At 42.1% G+C, this 21231-nt stretch overlaps 1 protein-coding gene across 4 annotated transcripts in view; it reads left to right on the top strand.

The window, feature by feature from the left end:
• LOC147109492 (formin-1-like) overlaps positions 1-21231 on the top strand; it is a 706352-nt gene that overhangs the window by 609521 nt on the left and 75600 nt on the right. For all 4 annotated transcript variants that reach the window (XM_086003485.1, XM_086003484.1, XM_086003488.1 and 1 more), the window contains one exon: positions 2307-2456. In XM_086003485.1, the coding sequence (XP_085859611.1) occupies positions 2307-2456 (150 nt within the window). The remainder of the gene's footprint in view (positions 1-2306; positions 2457-21231) is intronic.

The following is a 21231-nucleotide window of genomic DNA, read 5'->3' as shown; positions in this document are numbered from 1 at the left end:
ATTGCTGCTTTGTGATCAGCGACTGGTGAGATTCTTCTGTGAAACAGATCTAATTCTGCTATTTCCTCTTCTACTCTCTCTGGAATGAAGCATTTCATCGTAGGCTGGTGATGACCCTTAATAATAAAATTATCAATCTGTATTTGTATTTATTTATTATATGTGCATCTATATTGAAGAGTAAAATTTGAAGTACATGTGAGGTCTCATGACTTTATGATCTAGTTGTGGCATATTTTATTGTTTCTGGAAATCTTACACAGTGGTAAACTGTTAAAAATCTCAGGCTTTAAAATTAACTTTTCATTGATTCCAAAAACATGGTTACGAGGTTGGTAAGCAGTCTACAAACTTGCACCAGTCACTGAATGGTGTAGGCTTGATGGCTCCTTCATCTCTTAAGTGGTGCCACTGCTTCTTTGACTTTTTACTTATGGACTTTTGATTCATTTATACTTAATCAATTGGATATTAACAGAAGCGTTAGAGGTGTGACACCCCATGAGTGACACTTTTAAGGTGTAATGCCTCTGAGGCCACATTTTTGAGTTGTGATACATTTGCATGCTAAAATGTGAGTTTTTTAATTAATTAGATAGCATGATGTCATATTGTAAAATTCAGTGTCGGAGACAAGTTGATTTTTTGTTGATAAATTGAGGAGTAATATTGTAATCCTAACATGTAGTTACTTGCAGAAAACAGTCTTAAGTGGATCTATATGCAGATATTGTGTGAAGGTTTGAACATCCAGTTAAATTTTCCTTTCCTGAAGGTTTAAATTATCAGTCTATTCATCACAAATATCACAAGCACTTTTCAATGTTGAAAGTGATGGGTAATAAAGTAATGTGTTCTTTCATGTAATTTTATTTAAACTATTAAAACAACATGGTCACAATGGTTTTTTTAAGTATTTTAAGTTGACAACACAAGTGACTAATTAATGATCTAATTAATGCACCCTAGTGTTTATATAGACATTTTTACTGTGGAGACCCTTTGAAACCCTTTTTACTGCAAATTAAAGGTTCTTTTTCATAATTTTTTTTGTATTTTTACTGCTATATAAACTAATCCTGATGGTCTCCATTAAAATGATGTAGATCTATGTGTAAATGTTTGATGTGCTATTCTCTTGAGGGACAGTAAAATAATCATTGTTCAGTTACAGACTAATGTGAACTCGAGGGACCAAGACTCATCACAGCTAATGAAAATTAAGCTGCTTAAAATGTTTATCCTATCCTCAAGTAACTTTGATGATTGAAGAAAGGTGAATGTTCTGCAGGATTCTAGAAGTTGCACTGCTGTAGTGCTAAATATTAACTTTAGAATTTAAATATTTCTCAAAGACAAAACACCACATCCAACATAAAGTTAATAACCTTCAAAGTGCTGGTATAAGAAAATGCATTATACCAATGTGAGAAAGGTTATTTTAATTACTTAACTGAATGTTTGCCATGTTGACAGGAGTGAAGGAGAAAGTTATTTAAAGAGAAAGTTTGTGGCAGGAAGTGGCAATGGTGAACCTCAAAGGAAAAATATAAGAGACAAAAATTTATAAAATAAAATAATTAATTAAAGCATAAATGTGCAAAGTAGCTATTCCAACCATATTGAATGAACTGCCTTTCTGTGGAATGCATGGATTGTATTTATCATGGTTCCCAATGAGATCCCACCAAGAAAACAATTTGATGCATTATTTCATGTCATTATATTGAATCCGTGTTTGACTTTTATGTAGATATGTTGTTGAGATCAGTAACACAATATTGGATTTCATTGCATTTCAACTGAATGGCACCTTAGTTGTCAGAGAGAGCATGAGTTTAAACAGATACCAACCATTTGAAGTGCATGAATGAAAGGGAAAGTGTGCAGTTCAGATTTTATGTGTCTGTATTTGTTTATGTTATGCGCCTGGAGTCCCTCACTTTTGTAGACTAATGTGAACTTGATTTCTTAATTTACTAAGTTTTAAGGTTGGGACTGTTGATATATATTTAAATGAAGGTATTGATATCCCATTTTTTCTCAATGAAGGCACTCAGTACTTCTATATTGGCGCATACATGTGGATATGGTTAGATGGCCGTTCCAAATAACTCCTCCTGGGAAGACTGTAGGTGTTTGAAGGTTACATTATACTTGACAAGTGTTGCTGCCATGAATGTTGAAGCACATGGAAGTCACAGTAATTACAGAGTATTGGCTACTGACTTCGGAACAAGCCCTCAGGGAAACTACAGCCACTAGCAGCTTTACGTGTTGACAGTTTTTTTTTCTTTTCCTCTTAGCTTTGAAGATACAATAAGGTTCTTTGGAGTGAAGCCAAAATCTGGGGAGAAAGAGATTACTCCAAACTACATATTCATGTTGTGGTTTGAATTCTGTACTGATTTTAAGAATACTTGGAAATGCGAGAGTAAAAACATCTCTAAAGAAAGGTAAGAAAGAGATAAAATCATTCATTGACAACTTTTATTCATTTTGGAAAGTATTCCTTTTTAATCTGAACATATTTATTGTACCACCATATTACACTTTATTTACTTTATTTGCTTTTTTTATTAACTTGGCTTAAAGAAGTTTGATCCCCCAGGGTATGTTGAAAATGTTGCCAAAGTCTGCTATACCCACAAGGAAGATAAACACACATAATCTGATAAATTACACTTTCCCAACTCTTTTCAATTACCTGCTAATAAAGTGGAATGAGAGCTGTGCTAATTTGTAACAGATTGCTTCACTAGTGCATTTTTATGTTGAACCAGCCTAAATGAGCTGATATTACTGTCGCAGACAGTACAGACAAATAAAAGCAAATGCTTTTCCAGTTATTAAACTTCACTTGCATCAAAGAGAAACCCCCCAGACCTAGGCCACACTTAGCACAATGTCAGAGCCCCACACTGAATTTACGGCAGCACATCTGACCCCAGGTACCCTGCTGGGGACATCAAACTGCGTGACACTGCTTCTCGCAACAGTCTCCTGATTTTATTGGTTTGAGAAAGAATAACCTTATCCCATATATGCTTTTAGGTAAGGTTTCATGGAGGAAGTTTTTATGTGAGGGGTGCATTACGACTAAAAGATTGGCGTTTTCTCAGTTTTATGGCAAAATCACTCTTTGTCCTATTGTATTCTTTGCTATGAGTCAACATTTCAATTTTCTATCAAAATGAATGGTGAATATTGAAGATATTAAAGTTGTGGCCATTGTATAATGTGTTCTTTAAGCAACTATGTAGCAAATAGATGAGTATTTTGTAAATCTTCAGCTTTTTGCCAGTGATAAGGCACTGCTGTATTCTAATCCATTTAGCTATATGTGTTTAGACATTATTCTACAGCTACAATTGTGTAGTGGTTAACTAAAACGCTGTTTATAAAATTACCCGAGTGTTCTACAGAAAATGCTATAGGGGAAATTTTCACTACATTAACACTCCAGACAACTCAATACAGCTGCCTGGAATTTTCTTTTATAAGCTCAGTTTAGACAACTATGTAAGTAAAAACAAATATAATTTTCTTTAAATTCTTTTATTGACTTATATATCTCAATTAGTGCCTTAAAATACTATTCAAGGAAAACCAGATGGATTTAAAATGTTTAAAAGTCTGATTCCATAGACACTCTTGGGAAAAGTAAAAAAATGAAAAAAAAAGTTGGAGGTAATATAACACAACACAATACTGTTAACTCATGAGGTTCAATATTACTTCACTGCTAAGGCTTATTTGCTGAGGTTATAGCATCGCTAGCTTGCACTTTGTGATCATGCCTACTGCACTGGATGAAATGGGAAACTAAGTTTTCTTCTTGATGCTGTTCTGTAGGAATAATAAGAATCTTATATTCAACTGCTACTTTAGGGTTAAAGATGGAATTTAATCAGAAACAGAAGGAATCCATTAGGATATATAACTAAAAATGGGAGTTCCTTGAAATGTTGTAAAATGGGACAGCAGAAAAAACATCCACATCTAGAATGTCTTGTAAAGTCATGACCCTTAGCGACACTGTTTTCCTAAGTGTGAAACCGTTGATTTACCACCCAGTTTACTAGAAATGGATCAGAATCAAATTAATTGGTGTAATTCTGCATTCTCTACTCATGCAATTTCTCTCTGCATTCTAATTCTATTATTACAGATGAATGTTATAAAATATTATTGGACCAGAGTTACTCAAACATACATATTCCTTATCACATTATCCTCTAGTGTGGCGAAAAAACAATGGGGTTGATCTTGGCTTTGTGCGATAGCGTAAAACGGGTGATCAGATGCTAGGGATGTGATACGGGCTGTCGACTCACTTTCACCTGTTTTACACTATGGCACAAAGTAAAGATCTACCCCAATTAAAGAAAAATGAGAAAGAAAAATGAGAAATAACAACAAAAAATGCTGGAAAAACTCAGCAAGTCAGGCAACATCCGTGGAGAGAAATTTGAGTTGACGTTTCGGGTTTGACCCTTCTTCAAAACTGGAGAGAAAAGGAACTAAATCGAAGGCAGGGCTGCGATCGGACAAAAGAATAAAAGAACCAAAAGAAGTAAAAGAGATTAGAAGCTAGACGAGATGGTAATAGGCTGTGATTAGGTGTAAAGTGTACTGGCAGGGCAAAAGATAGCTGCCAGGTGTGAGAGAGAAACAAAAGGAAAGGGGGGGGGAAAAGAAAGGAGTGGAAAAATATAAGTGAAAATGAAATAGGGGCCAGCTATCTTTTGCCCTGCCAGTACACTTTACACCTAATCACAGCCTATTACCATCTCGTCTAGCTTCTAATCTCTTTTACTTCTTTTGGTTCTTTTATTCTTTTGTCCGATCGCAGCCCTGCCTTCGATCTAGTTCCTTTTCTCTCCAGTTTTGAAGAAGGGTCAAACCCGAAACGTCAACTCAAATTTCTCTCCACGGATGTTGCCTGACTTGCTGAGTTTTTCCAGCATTTTCTGTTGTTATTTCGGATTTCCAACATCTGCAGTATTTTGCTATCGTAAAGAAAAATGAGCTCAGTTTTAAGTTTCCAGTATTGGATTTTGTAGTCTCAGCAAAATGGCACTATTAAAATTTTGACCCAATATTAGATGACATTGAGCTTGGGCATATGGAACCAATATTGTGATGTTAATTTGATCCTTGTTCATTTTTTTTCCAAGTACCATGTATCAGTGGGGCAAATCACTACAGATGCCTGTGCCTTTAAATCCTTTTAAGTTAGAGCCATATGAATTCTCTTTTCTAACACCTATATATTCTTCAGTTCCTATTTTGTCTTTATTCACACAGAGAGGAACCATCTCACACATTCATACAGAAAAAAGACATATTCACTCAGAAAGGGACATACTCATTAGGGCAGATATTCCTGCCCACTCCCCGTCCTGGCACTGGATAGAAGTAGTGGACCAGCATCGTGCCCAGAAGCATGGGGATTTCCTGTCCCAGGCCATTAACCTGGCACAGGGGCATCCCCCGACATGGCCCAGAGGCAGCAATATAAGGCCTGCAGCTATGTGTCTGGGCTTAGAGATTGGGATTTTCTAGCTACTGATGAAGCTTGGCAGCGAGAATGTCCCAATTAGGTATTAAGATCCTTGTGGGGTGGTCTAACTTGGAAAAAATCCTTACCTTGCAGTCTTTGGCCTGCCCCTAGGACCACAACAGACTCTGTGGTTGGCTGGGGCTCAGCGGCAGGCCACAGCACCATATTTTCTGGGCACCCTTGTGCTGGGGTGCCCAGCAAACATCGACACCGTGCTGTTTCATTTGAATGGCCCCATCAGGCCTACACCTACTGCAAGCGTAGACCAAATTCCATCCCTCCCATGCCCCGGAAAGTGGCAGAAATCTCGAAGGAACGTAAAAGGTTTGAAGACCAGGCGAACTGGATGTCTGCCACTTTTACCGGATCTTTACACCTGATGTTTCCCCAGGGCAAGGGTCAGAAAAATCACCCCTATTATATTGACTTTGAGATGGACAGATACTGTCACACATTCACAGAGAGAGAGAGGCAGACCGACACTGTCAATTTAGAAGTAATTCCACAACACCACATCTCCGTAGCCTTGATTCTCTTACCCATGTTCCCTATCATTGCAGCTTCCGCTGGGAGCATTGGAGGCCAGAATTGCCCCTTATATTCACTCATAGAAGAACTATCACTGTATTTACTCAGAGCTCAGACCCAGCAAAAGATACTCAAATTCTGTGTCAATCATTGCCCCAGTATTTCAATAGATAAATGCACCACATGGTGTAACACTGAACAGTACAGGCCATATAGGTGGCAGGGATGATCCCAAGTCTGTATTAAATAGCCACTCTCAAATAAGGAGTACAATACAGCTTGCGTAAGCATTCTGCACTTGGGAGTGGAAAATCAGCCAGGGTTCATGCTCTTGATTGCTGGCATGTTAAGTTTTAATTGGTCATCTTCCAGTATGGAAATAGTTGCCTGTGACTGCTAACTGTGACAACCAGTCACTGATGGACCGACTGCTGACCTCCGCTGTGTCATTTTCTGGATTTTCAGATCCAAATGAAAAAGAGGTAAGGGGTGATTTTCTGTGGGAGTTATCCGACTCCTCCGCTGTAATTTTGGTGGAAGGGTTGCAGAAACCCTGAAAAAACAGCGTAAACACGGCTTACGGTCAGTGCTGTTTTTCCAGGGTTTCCGGGGTGCTCCTGCTGCAGTTACACTGGACAAACAAGAGAATCCCCATGGAAATTCACCCCCATTAACCAGGTGGTGTTTAAAAATAACTGTGTGTGATAAATAAATTGGGAGAGATAGGGTAAGAAGTACTTTATGATGAAAATATTCCAGTTTACAGTGATGTTCCCCTTTAAACAGCGAGTACTAAGATGAGAGGAGATGACTGAGAGGTGTTATTGATCCTGAAAGTAGATACCATCATTAAACAATCATTGCTTCAATGCTCTTTCATTTCAAGTGTGTATAGAAATTCAGTTCCTTTGACATTGCTGGGTAGCGTATCTCTTGCAAGATAGTTCCCTGATGATATCTCAGAAATCAGCATTCAAATAAAAAAATATATTTTAAAAAGCTGACCTCAAAAATAGCCTGTTAAAATTAATCACAATTCTTTGTAACAGTTAGATTTTTAAACGTGGCAGTAATAGCAAGATTTTCTTTAAGGTGAAAAAGTGTAATTTTAATCTATTTTTCATTCACAATTTAGAACGGTTTTACAGTAATTACTTGCCATTGAAGATTATTTAGACGTTTCATCCAATAACTTGTAAGTTTTGAAGACAAACCTGCAGATACTTTGCAAACCTATGTGTTCTAGTAAAGACATGTGTTCTTTCAGTCCCATCTGTGAGGTCACAGAGTTATTGGAAATAAAAAGACCAAAAGAGTTTCACTAACAAAGATGGCATTCAGGTCTGAATAATTCAGAACTCCCTGGGACATTATGCAGAAAATAATTTTAGTTGCTGTTGACTCAAGCTGAGCTAAATCACACAATTAAACTACAAGAGAAACGAGCAGCAGTAATGGGTGAAACAAATGCTGTGTAATAAGGGTTGTCTTAAGGAGACTGCGATGAAAGGCAACCAGTCATTTCAGACATGAGAAAGTAGGCGTCTAGTGGCAGACCTTTCACTTGATTTTATAGAGTCTGAATGAAAAGCAGGCTGCCAAAGACCCTGATTACTGTCTCTCTGGGAAAGTATTCGAGATGTGAAAGGTGAATTGATTCATGTCTGTGTTTGCCTGCACTTATGAAGGATTTTTACACAGTGGGAATATGTTAATTTAAAAAGGAAACAACGCTAAGCTGGTCTGTAGTACTTGTACAGCTGAAAACTTCCTCTTACTACTGCAGCAAACAATTTGTCACTTTGTTTAATTTTATTATCCACTTTAATGCCTTATTTGCTTTTTATTGTATATAGCTATAGTTTGGTAGATACATACTCCAAAGTACTTGTTTTCAGCTTACTACAGATTGCTAAAATGTATTTTGTAGATATTGTGCGCATTGCATATGAGAAATATTCAAAACGATCAGCCAAAAGGACACACCAGTGATGATTCCTCAATCCTGTACTCCCAGCGGGAAGCTGACGGTCATCGTAGGTCAGAGAATTGTAGGTCTATGTCCAACCAAATTCCTGGAAGCATGGCTTCCCAGCTGGGAGCGCAAAATCACCTATATCAACAACTTCATTGTAATGTTACTTGTGCTCCTGAGGTAGTGACCCTGCACTCCCAGCAGAGCGCTGAGCTCAGCAGGAGCATGGGTAAGAGAATCAAGGCTAACATTGTAGTTTCATCTCAAATCCAAGATGTAGCTTCCCTGATGGGAGCAGGTTATTATGGAATCACCCTACCAAGTACTGAGATTCATTGTAATGTTATCTGTGCTCTTGAGGGATGATCCTGCACTCACTGCATGGGCCTTGTATGAGGGCTATAATGTTTTAACCCTGTGACTGACCTGCACTCCCTTCAAGTGCTGGGAGATTAGAATCATGGAGTCATGCCTCTGATCTGTTCCTGAGTCCTGTTAGCAAATTGCAAAGGACTTGATGGACACTTGGCCTTTATTTGTTCTGTACTTTCTTGCATTCAGCGAATGAGCAGTAGCTCATACTCACTCCCCTTTTTAAAAATTAATTCTCAGGATGTGGGCGTGTTGGCAAGGCCGACATTTATTACCTACCCCTACTTGTTCTTGAGGAGGTGGTGGTGGGCATTCTTCTTGAACCACTGCAGTTCATGTGGTGAAGGTGCTCCCACAGTGCTATTAGGTAGAGAGTCCCAGGATTTAGACCCAGAGACAATGAAGGAACTACAATATATGTTCAAGTCAGGATAGCATATGACTTGGAGGGGAACTTGGAGGCTTCCATGCAGTTGCTACCCCTTTCCTTCTAGGTGGTGGAGATTGAGGGTTTGGGAGGTGCTGCTGAGGAGCCTTGGCAAGTTGCTGCAGTGCACCCTGTAATAGCACACACTGCAACCACGGTTTGCCAGTGGTGAAGAGGAAGGACATTTAGGCTAATGGATGATGTGACATTCAACTGGATGGCTTTTGCTTGGATAGAGTTGAGCTTCTGCACTCATCCAGGAAAGAGGAGAGTGTTCCATCACACCCTGACTTGTGCCTTGTTGGTGGTAGATAGGCTTTGGGGAGTCAGGAGATGAGCCACTCACCACAGAATACGCAGCCTCTGACCTGCTCTTGTAGCAACAACATTTATATAGCTGATCTAGTTGAATTTCTAGACAATGGTGACCGCCAGAATGTGGGGGACTTGGCGATGGTAATGCCATTGAATGTCAAGGGGAGGTGGTTAGGCTCTCTCTTGTTGGAGATAGTCATTGCCTGGCAATTGTGTGGTGCAAATGTTGCTTGCCACTTATCAGCCCAAGCCTGGATATTGTCCAGGTCTTGCTGCATACAGGCATAGACTGCTTAATTATCTAAGAAACTATGAATGGAGCTGAATACTGAAACCATCAGTGAACATCCCCACTTCTGACCTTACGATGGAGGGGATGTTCATTGATGAAGCAGCCAAAACTGGACCTAGGATACTCCCCCTGAGGAACTACTGCAGCGATGTCTTGGAGATGGGATGATTGGCCTCCAATAACCACAACCATCTTCTTTTGTGCCAGATGTGACTCCAGCACTGGAGAGTGTTCCCCCTGATTCCCATTGACTTCAGTTTTACTAGGACTCCTTGGTGCCACACTTTCAAATAGTGCCTTGATATCCAGGGCAGTCACTCTCACCTTACCTCTGGAATATTTGCACCAAGGCTGTAATAAGATCTGGAGCCAAGAGGCCCTGACGGAACTCAAACTGAGCATTGTTGAGCGGGTTTTTGGTGAGCAAGTGCCACTTAATGTTGATATCTCCTCTCATCACTTTGCTGATGATTCAGAGTAGGCTGATAGGATGGTAATTGGCCAGGTTGGATTCACCCAGTTTTTTATGACAGGCCATACCTGGGCAATTTTTGACATTGTTGGGTAGATACCATTGCTGTAACTGTACTGGAATAGCTTGGGCTAGGGGCACAGCTAGTTCTGGATCACAGGTCTTCATCACGACAGCTGGGATGTTGTTGGAGCCTGTAGCCTTTGCTGTGTCCCGTGCACTCGGATGTTTCTTGATGTCACGTGGAGTGAATCAAATTGACTGAAGACTGGCATCTATGATGGTGAAGAACTCAGCAGGAAACAGAGAAGAATTATCCACTCAGCACTTCTAGCCAAAAATTGTTGAAAATGCTTCAGTCTTGTCTTTTGCACTCATGTGCTGGGCTTCACCATCGTTGAGAATGTTCATGCATCCTTCTCCTCTTGTTAGTTGCTTATTTGTCTACCACCAGACATGATTGGATGTGGCAGGGCTGCACTGATGATCCATTGGTGGTGGGATCACTTAGCTCTGTTTGTAGCATGCTGCCTTTTCTGTTTAGCATACATGTAGTCCTGTAGCTTCACCAGGTTGGGATCTCATTTTCAAGTATGACTGTTGCTGCTCTTGGCATGCTTTTTTACACTCCTCATGGAACCAGGTTTGCTCATCTGACTTAATGGTGATGGAGTTATGAGGGATCTGCCGGGCCATGAGATTACAGTTTGTAGCACTATACAATTCTGTTGCTGCTAATGGCCCACGGTGCCTGATGAAAGCCAATTTTTAAGCTGCTAGGCCTGTTCTTAATCTATCCCACATAGCACAGTGAGAGTACAATATGACACAATGAAGGGTATCCTCAATCTGAAGATGTGACTTGGTCTGCACAAGGACTGTATGGTGGTCACTCCTAGCAATGCTGTCATGAACAGATGCTTCTACAACAGGTAAATTGGTGAGGACAAAGTCAAGTAGATTATCTCCTTGTGTTGGTTCTCTTACCACCTGCTACAATCCCAGTCTGGCAACTATGTCCTTCAGGATTCAGCCAGCTCGGTCAGTACTGATCCACTCTTGCTGATGTCCCCCACCCAGAGTACATTCTATCCCCTTGTGATCCTCAGTGCTTCCTCCAAGTGATGTTCAACATGGAGGAGTACTGATTCAGCTGAAGGAGGCCGGTAGGCGGTAATCAACTGAAGGTTTCCTTACCCATGTTTGACTTGAAGCCATAAGACTTCATGGCTTTCAGAGTCAATATTGAGGGCTCTCCGTGTCATTCCCTGACTCCCGCACCCCACCACCCCCCCCCCCCACCATATCTAGTAGCATAACCACTATACTACTGTACCCATTGGTGCAGTGTGAAAGGGAAAACAATAGATCATGGGTTTCTTTTTCTTTTCATTTTACATAGAACATACAGCACAGAAACAGGCCATTCAGCCCAAATAGTCTGTGCTAGTGTTTATACTCGACATGCGTCTCCTCCCATGCTATCTATCTCATCTTACCCTTTCAGCATATCTTTCTATTCCCTTTTCTGTCTTGTATGCATCTAGTTTCCTTTTGGAACATCTAATCACTCTCTGAGTAAAGAAATTTCTCCTCATTTCCCTGTTGGATTTATTAGTAACTATCTTGTATTTATGACCCCTAGTTTTGAATTTTCCCACAAGTAGAAACATTCTCTCCACATCTACCCAACCCATTCATCATTTTAAAGACCTCTATCAGGTCTCCTCTAGGCCTTCTCTTTTCTAAAGAATAAAGCCCCAACCTGTTCCCAATCGGTCTAATTGTAGAATCATAGAAAGTTACAGCACGGAAGGAGGCCATTTCAGCCCATCGTGTCCGCGCCGGCCAACAAAGAGCTATCCAGCCTAATCCCACTTCCCAGCTCTTGGTCCGTAGCCCTGCAGGTTAGAGCATCCCAAGTGCACATCCAAGTACTTTTTAAATGTGGTTAGGGTTCCTGCCTCTACCACCCTTTCAAGCAGTGAGTTCCAGACCCCCACAACCCCCTGGGGGAAGAAATTTCCCCTCAAATCCCCTCTAAACCTTCCCCAATTACTTTAAATCTGTTCCCCCTGGTTTTTGACCCCTCTGCTAAGGGAATAGGTCCTTTCTATCCACTTTATCTATGGCCCTCATAATTTTATACACCTCAATAAGGTCTCCCCTCAGCCTCCTCTGTTCCAAGGAAAACAGACCCAGCCTATCCAGTCTTTCCTCATAGCTAAGATTCTCTACTCCCAGCAACATCCTTGTAAATCTCCTCTGTACCCATCTAGTGCAATCACATCTTTCCTGTAATGTGGTGACCAGAACTGCACGCAGTACTCTAGCTGAGGCCTAACTAGTGTTTTATACAGTTGAAGCATAACCCACCTGCTCTTGTATTCTATGCCACAGCTAATAAAGGCAAGCATTCCGTATGCCTTCTTAACCACCTTATCTACTTGGCCTGGTACCTTCAGGGATCTGTGGACATGCACTCCAAGGTCCCTTTGTTCCTCTACACTACTCAGTGTCCTACCATTTAATGAGTATTCCCTTTCCTTGTTAGCCCTCTCTAAATGCATTACCTCACACTTCTCCGGATTGAATTCCATTTGCCACTGTTCTGCCCGCCTGACCAATTTATTGATATCTTCCTGCAGTCTACAGCTTCCTTCTTCAATATCAACCACACAGCCGATTTTAGTATCATCTGCAAACTTCTTAATCATACCCCCTATATTCAAGTCAAGATCGTTGATATATACCACAAAAAGCAAGGGACCTAGTACTGAGCCCTACGGAACCCCACTGGAAACAGCCTTCCATTCACAAAAACACCCATCAACCATTACCCTCTGCTTCCTGTCTCCGAGCCAGTTTTGAACCCAACTTGACACTTTGCCCTGGATCCCATGGGCTTTTAACTTTGTGACCAGTCTGCCATATGGAACCTTATCAAAAGCCTTGCTAAGGTCCATATACACTACATCAAATGTACTACCCTCATCAACCTCCTTGTTACCTCCTCAAAAAATTCAATCAAATTTGTCAGACACAACCTTCCCTTAACAAATCCGTGCTGACGATCCTTGATTAATCCATGTCTTTCTAAATGAAGATTTATCCTGTCCTTCAGAATGCTTTCCAATAATTTTCCCATCACCGAGGTTAGGCTGACTGGCCTGTAATTACTCGGTCTATCCTTTTCTCCCTTTTTCAACAGTCCTCCAGTCCTCCGGCACCACACCTGAAGCCAGAGAGGATTGTAAAATAATGGTCAGGGCCTCTGCTCTTTCCGCTTTTGCTTCACTTAACAGCCCGGGATACATTTCATCCGGGCCTGGGGATTTATCTACTTTTAAAGCTGCTGAACCCCTTAATACTTCCTCTCTCACTATGTTTATTTCATCTAATATTTCACACTCCTCCCCCCCACCCCCGATAACAATGTCTTTCAGTTCTGATACCTTCCTTGTAAATCTTATTGCACGTTCTCCAGTGCTTCTATGTCCTTTTTATAGTATGGAGACCAGAACTGTGCACAGTACTCTAAGTGTGGCCTGACCAGGCCCTATACAAGTTTAACATAATTTCATTACTTTTGAATTCTATGCCCCTAGAAATAGAGATGCCAGTGAAGTTTGGGAGATATTAAACAAACTTTCACTGAACTAAGGAAAATCCTTAGCTTCCCTACTCCACACCAATAGCTTCTCCTTATCCTGCAATAAATTTAAATTACCAGACAGCGCTTCTCTCCCTGACACACCTTTCTTCTTAGATATCTTCTCACCATTGTCTCAAGAAATATTACAGTCAATGCTCCACTGTTGCACAGAAAGTAATTTATTATCCAAATCTTCATTTTGTCTCTGTGTTTAGTGGCTGTTAGTAGTTCCTCACCTTAACAGTTAGTGAACGCTGTGATTTTGTACCTATGCTTGTGCTTCTTCCTAATGATAGTCCTGTGACAGGTGCCTATGTGATGGCTGACAACTTTAGATCCAGGAAGGGTACTGGGGATCAAGGAGTCACTTGATCTATGTCAGCAGATACCTCTGTCCTTCTTGAGGCTGCTGCACTTCTGCTGGTGAAAGGTCAACCAAGCCCTAAATGCTTTCTGGCTTTTGTGAATCTTCCTGTGGGAAGAAGGGGTTTTAAGCTGTGGAAGTATTGCCAACAACAACATCATCATCTTTTGGCAGTTCCCACCAGACCCTGCTGAAAGCAGAGCCCCATTGCAGCAATGAAGAGGTGGCCTGCCATACAAAGGGGCGGAAAAGCCCCGAAGATTGGGAAACTGACAGTCTTGTAGACCTTGGCAGAGATGGAGGCCCTCGCCATCCACAGGGGGATCACAGGGACATTGCCATTGCTTCCCAGGGACTACTGCCACCTTCCACTTGATGGCTCCAGGATGTGGTGTTAACTGGGGTGGTCACCAGGAAATTTTGCCTTTTGCATGGTCCTGGCAGGGGTGGGGAGAGGGAAATCCAGGTAGGGGTGGCAGTAATCCTCACCACCGAAATACTCCCTCATTCCCCACTGCTATCCATTTCAAGCTGGATCGCTGCCGAGAATCCAGCTCCATGTGTGCCCGGCCCTCTCCACCAGTTGTGTGCTCAGGCATAGGGCATGGAGCAAAATTGGTTTCTTACAGCCCCTCTGCTGCCAAAAGACTGAATTTATTTTATAATGATTTGGAAGTAAACATGGAGTGTAATTATTCAATGTCGTTGTTGCAATATCACCTTATTACATTCGCAAATCTATCGCCTTCAGTATCACGGGGTCTGAATGCAACTTGCATGGTTTACTCATGTGCTCCTTGAGGGTAATGTTTCAGTCACTGTGGCAAAAATGAGCTCCGGGTGGTCAGTAATAGGTTGTAGCATATGGTAAGTCAAGCTACTGACCATTTTAGACCCTTTCTGCTGGTAAATGCTATAGTAGAGTATATATATGCACACAGGGCAGTGTTATGGCAATGTGACAGACGTTTATTGCAGTTACTGCCTTGGAAAATAGAGAATGGATAGTCTGCTGAGGACATGAGTGGAGTTGGATTACAAAAAAGGAAGTAGAGGTCAAAGATTAAAAAAAGTGATTGTAACATTAGTGGGGTTGTACTACAGACCCCATATTGGGGAAGGGAAATGGAAAAGGAAATCATGGAGAGCATGAATAACAAAATGATTGTTCTAGGAGACCAGAGTGGCAGCAGCCCAGGCTGGATTTGTGGTGGCTGAGAGGAGCACGCCTGCACAAAAATGAAGAGAAACTCACCTTTCAGATCCTCTTTGGCCAGGTCACCAGCTGATAATCTGGCCAGTTCAGTCCAAAAATGGTAATCATGGTCCTATTGACATCGTAGGACCCCGATTTCCATTTTAAATGGTCCTACTGCCTGACTCCAGGGGTGGGGGGCGGCAGCGGGGGAAGCCTGGTCACCCATCAGTAGGCCTTGGTGAATATTGCTGCAGCCATAGTGACGGCGGTGACAGGGCGGTAGGTCACTGCCCACCATTTTTGGGGTACCCCGCTCTGTTTCCACTGGGTGGGAGGTTTGAAAATAAGGAAAGAGGTTAAGAAAGCGATAAGGAAAGCAAAGGAGTATTAGGAGAGAATCTCAAAAAATAGTAAAAGAACAGTAAAGTATTCTACAAATATATCAGTAAAAAGAGAATTATTAACAGTGAGGTGGGATCCCTGAGAGGAAAGGATAATGAGTTAATAGAGGATAAATGAAAATTGATGGGGTTACTTAACAAGTACTTCACATCAGTGTTTACAAAAGAGAGGGATATTGGGAAGGAGGTAAATCCTGAATTGGTTAAAAGTGAAATGAGAGACCTTATAATTTTTTTAAGTGTTAGGGAAGTTAATTAAGCTGATGGAGAACAAAGTGCTGGAGCCTGACAATACATGAGGAAGAAATAGGCACGAGAAATTATATTTCAGGGTTCTATTGAGAGTGGGTGCGTGCTAAAGGACTGAAGAGTGGCCAGTGTAATACATGCCATTAGTTTAACATCTGTGATAGGGAGAATTTTGGAATCTTTAATTAAAGATGAAATTACTAAGTATCTAGATGTAGAGAAAATAATTAGAAGCAGCCAATGCAGATTTCAGAAAGGAAGATCATGTTGATAAACCTGATTGTTATTTGAAAAAGTGACTGATATGGTAGATGTGGTGTACGTGGACTTTTAGAAAGCTTTTGACATCGTACCACTCGGGAGATTATTGGGGAAGATTAAGGGATGTGGAATTATGGGAAGGGTAGCAAATTGGATTAAAAACAGGTTAGAAGGGAAACAGCGCAAGAGCTAAGGGCTGGGTGGAAGTAGGTAGTGGTGTCCTACAGGATTCCATTCAGGGATCGCTTCCATTCACTGTAACCATTAATAATTTGGATATAGGGCTAGAGGAGTGGGTCCAAATTTGCAGACGATACTAAAATAGGAAGCATTGTAAGTAGGTGTGAGGTGAAATGTTTTGTTAAGAATATATAAAAGTACTTATTATACTTTAAATGGGGGCAGATTAGGTGATGTGGAAGAGCAGAGGGATTTGAAGGCTCAGGTTCACAAGACATTAAAAGCAGCACCTCAAGTGGATAAAGCCATTAAAAAAACTAATAGAATATTGAATTTAATAGCAAGGAGTATATAATATAAAAGTGGAGATTAATACTGATTTTTTATTATAAACCATAGTAAGACCACAGTTGGAGTACTTTGCACTGTTTTGGGCTCCACACTATAGGAAGAATGTTGAGGTAATAGAGAAGGTGCAGCGTAGATTCACTGGGATGCTCCCGGGTATGAAGAACAACTTGAAAAATTGAAATTGTGGGAACCCTCGGTTTTGAAATGTGCCTTTCCTCTGGTTTAAATGTTGGAAATTTCATTAATCCAGTTGTGGAGCGCACAATTTTTGTTTTACATGACTCAATGAAATTTGAAGCAAATCCCAATTAACCCAGAAGATTCTGCATGTCCAGGCCCACATTCACTATCTTGTAAAAGGATTTGGATGAGAATGTCCATAACTCACTGCAAATGAACAAAATACTTTTCCGAAACCTCTCAAACTCACTCAAGCAAAATATTTCTTTTCAAGTTTTAATAGTGATTTCAGCACAAAATATAGATTGTGAAAACTTACCTTTACAGGATAGCTGTGTCATATTTGGCATCCAATGAACATAAAGTTTTACAGTTTTTTTTTGAAATTATTTAACACGGTAGGCCAATAATACAGAATCGGGTGCAGCCTTCGCCTGGACCAAAATCAGCTGACTTTCTACAGTATTGAGGTCAATTAATTTAAATATTTTAGTGGCTCTCCCAGCATGAGTTGCAAGAGTGCCACAGAAGGAAGCCTGGGATGTCAGGTGACAAAAATAATGTATAGCGCTGCCACATTTTATGTGATAGGGTGCAACGTCTCCATTGAAGAATTGGCCACAAGATGCTTGCCAAACGGTAGGGCATTAAGTGAGGGTGGGTCTATACCAATGAAAGGGCCATCCTGGAACAAAATATTACATTTTTTAGCTAAGCCTACCATTCAGCACCAATTATGGGGAGGTCTTTGAATTTTAATCATTCATAATTTCAGTACGTATTGCTCATTGTTGGTGTACAGGCTTTTGGCACACTTGGCATTGAGGTGTGCCTAGCTTATCGGGCACGGAGTACAACTTGGGAAGCAATAAAACCTACCACTGCTTTATTAGCCCAGTATGTTATTGGAGATAGTAGGATAGATTTTCTGTTCTACATCACTGGTGGTGCTAACACAGAATGGGTGAACAGGAGCTGGGAAATGGGATGAAGATTGCTTTTACTGGAACTCCATCCATTATGCACCACACCTCATCATAAGAAATAGGAGCAGCAATAGGCATATGGCCCCGCAAGCCTGCTCCGCCATTCAATAAGATTATAGCTAACCTTGGACCTCAACTCCACTTTCCCACCCGATCCTCATATCCCTTGATTCCCTTAGAGTCCAAAAATCTATCGATCTCAGCCTTGAATATAAAAGAAAGACTTGCATTTATATAGCGCCTTTCACGATCACTGGACGTTTCAAAGCGCTTTACAGCCAATGAAGTACTTTTGGAGTGTAGTCACTGTTGTAATGTAGGATACGCAGCAGCTAATTTGAGCACAGCAAGCACCCACAAACAGCAATGTGATAATGACCAGATAATCTGTTTTTGTTATGTTGATTGAGGGATAAATATTGGTCAGAACAGCGGGAATAACTCCCCTGCTCTTCTTCGAAATAGTGCCATGGGATCTTTTACATCCACCTGAGAGTTCACACGGGGCCTCGGTTTAACGTCTCATCCGAAAGACGGCACCTCCAACAGTGCAGCACTCCCTCAGCACTGCACTGGAGTGTCAGCCTAGATTTATGTGCTCAAGTCCCTGGAGTGGGACTTGAACCCACAACCTTCTGACTCAGAGGCGATTGTGCTACCCACTGAGCCACAGCTTTCACTACACAATATACTCAATGACTGAGCATCCACAGCCCCCTGAGGTAGATAATTCAACAGATTCACAACCCTCTGAGTGAAACAATTTCTCCTCATCTCAATCCTAAATGGCCAACCCCTTATCCTGAGACTATGCTCGCTAGTTCTAGACTCTCCAGCCAGGAGAAGCAACCTTTCAACTTCTACCCTGCCAAACCCTCTTAGAATCTAGTATGTTTCAATGAGATCACCTTTCATTCTACTAAACTCCAGAGAGTATAAGTCCATCCACTTAATCTCTCCTCATAGGACAACCCTCTCATCCCAGGAATCAATCTAGTAAACCTTTCTTGCACTGCCTCGAAGGCAAGTATATCCTTCTTAAATAAGGAGACTAAAACTGTGCACAGTACTCCAGGTGTGGTCTCACCAAAGCCTTATACAATTGTAGCAAGACTTCCTTATTCTTGTACTCCAACCCCCTTGCAATAAAGGCCAATGCACCATTTGCCTTCCAAATTGCTTGCTATACCTGCATGTTAACTTTGTGTTTCGTGCACAAGGATATCTAAATCCCTCTGAACACCAACATTTAATAGTTTCTCACCATTTACACAAAATCCTATTTTTCTATTCTTCCTACCAAAGTTACTAACCTCACACTTCACCACATTATACTCCACCTGCCATCTTCAGGGCAATCACTTAACTGGTCTATAACCCTTTGTAGACTCTTTGGGAGGAATTTTAACCCCCCAAAAATGGTCAGTTTTGGGTCGGGTGGGAGGTTAAAGTGTTATAAATCGGAATCCCAACCCCAACCAACCCACTTTCGGTTGTAACGGAGGCAGGATGGGGGGGGCGGACGGCCAACCCGCTCCCAGGAGGCAAGTTGGCAATTTAAATATCATAATGAGGTTTCGTGCCTCAATTGAAGCACCATTTTAGATTTAACTCTGGGCGGCCGGGTTTCATGGGCCTCGGGGACTCTAGCAGCTAAAGGAAGGTGAGTATTGCTGGATCCAGGGGGTAACTGCCTCTCCACTTACTTGCTGGATCTAGCGTACCTGCACCAACCCCCTCCACCAGTCTCCGATTTCCACCCCCCCCCCCCGCCGGCCGTTGACCTTCCCCATAAGGCCTCCGATTTCCGATCCACGCTCCGGCCTGTTGTGTATGTACCTTTAAGGGAATAACTGGTCTCAGACTGCAGTACCGGCAGTGACCACCCCTGTATAAAAGGCCCAAGCAGGCTTCTGTAGTTTCAGTTTCCAGGTTGTCTCCATTCAGTAAAGACTTGTTATAATCAACTCCTGCAGTCCATGCCTCAATTATACACGGACATAATACTGGTGACGAGCAGATACGAACTTACCTACAATCTGCACCACCTCATGGGGATCCATCCTTGAAGCGAAGTTATCAGAGGTCGAGGCCAGAAGGAAGAAAGAAACAGTAGAAACGGGCGTCGACCGTGGGCATCCACCTCTGAGTCAGCGGAGTTGAAGATTTGCAGGAGAGGCTGTCGAGAGCGGGGTTTGGTTATCCTGTCGATGGTGCTTCAGCTAATCGGGCTGGTGGCAGGTAGTACACTGATCCTTCCTGGGCTGCGGCGGTCTAGAGTTCGAGCGGGTGGCTTGCAACGGGGCCGAGCAGCGTTGTCGGGAAGAGGAGAGAGAGAGAGGATGGAGCACACTGGGCGTGGCCGGTGCTACGAAGCCGGGCAGTGTACAGACCCGAGAAGAGGGAGGCAAGAGTCCCGCAGGGTTGTTCCGATGACGGGGAAATAAAAAAAATTAAAATTAAACGCGCAGAAAGCCGCGAGGAGCTGCAGTTTGCCACGGAAACCGCGGAGAGCGGCGTTAGCAGCGCGGGGGGAAGTGCGCAAAGACCATAGGACGTCGCCATCAAGGCATAAAACACCAGCAACAGCGCTAGCAACAACGGAGAAGACAAAAGCGCGGGAGGCGCCATTTTGTTAAATCGGGGAAGAAGGCAAAGCGCGGGAGGCGTCATCTTAGATTTTCAAGATGCCAAAGACTGGCGATATCACTGCCTTCGATAATGCAATAGAAGACTGGACCACGTATGTGGAAAGAGTCAAGGTATATTGCAAGGCAAACGAAATAGCCGATGAGAAAAAGGCATCGGTATTGCTAAATTTAATGGGCGCAAGAACGTACGGCCTATTGCGGGACCTGATTCCTCCAGCCAAACCGAAGGCAAAGAGTTTTAACGAAATTGTTGCTATCCTACAGGAACACCTAAATCCTACACCGCTGCTGATAGCAGAAATATTTAAATTCCACAGGAGAAATCAGCATAAAAATGAGAGCAATGCTGATTACCTTACGGAACTACGCAAGCTATCAAAGCACTGCCAGTTCGGAGCAGGACTGGCAGATACCTTACGGGACAAATTTGTCTGTGGACTCCTGAGTGAAGGAACCCAGAAGAGGTTACTCTCAGAGAAAGAGCTGACGCTAGATAAGGCTTTCAGCGTGGCAGTATCGTACGAAGCAGCAGCAAGGGGAGCTGCGGAAATACAACAAAAGCCACAGGAATACGGCACCCACGAAATGACACAGGGATTTGCAAAATGTTATCGCTGTGGCAGAACAAACCATGACCAGAAGGACTGCTGGTCCAAGGACAAAATATGCAGGCAATGCGGAAAGATGGGACACATTGCACGAGTTTGCAGGTCTGGGAAGAAGACCAACGACAACAAAAAGGCTACTAAGGAACCGTACAGGAAAGTACAAAAGATGACGGACAGTAGTTCCGAAGACCAGATGAGCG

Source organism: Somniosus microcephalus, chromosome 12 (assembly GCF_052327205.1).
Source record: "Somniosus microcephalus isolate GS21.2 chromosome 12, FLI_Smic_1.0, whole genome shotgun sequence".
In the NCBI taxonomy this organism is placed as follows: domain Eukaryota; kingdom Metazoa; phylum Chordata; class Chondrichthyes; order Squaliformes; family Somniosidae; genus Somniosus; species Somniosus microcephalus.
The sequence above is the reverse complement of the archived record's forward strand: the minus strand, read 5'-3'. Positions and strand labels throughout refer to the sequence as shown.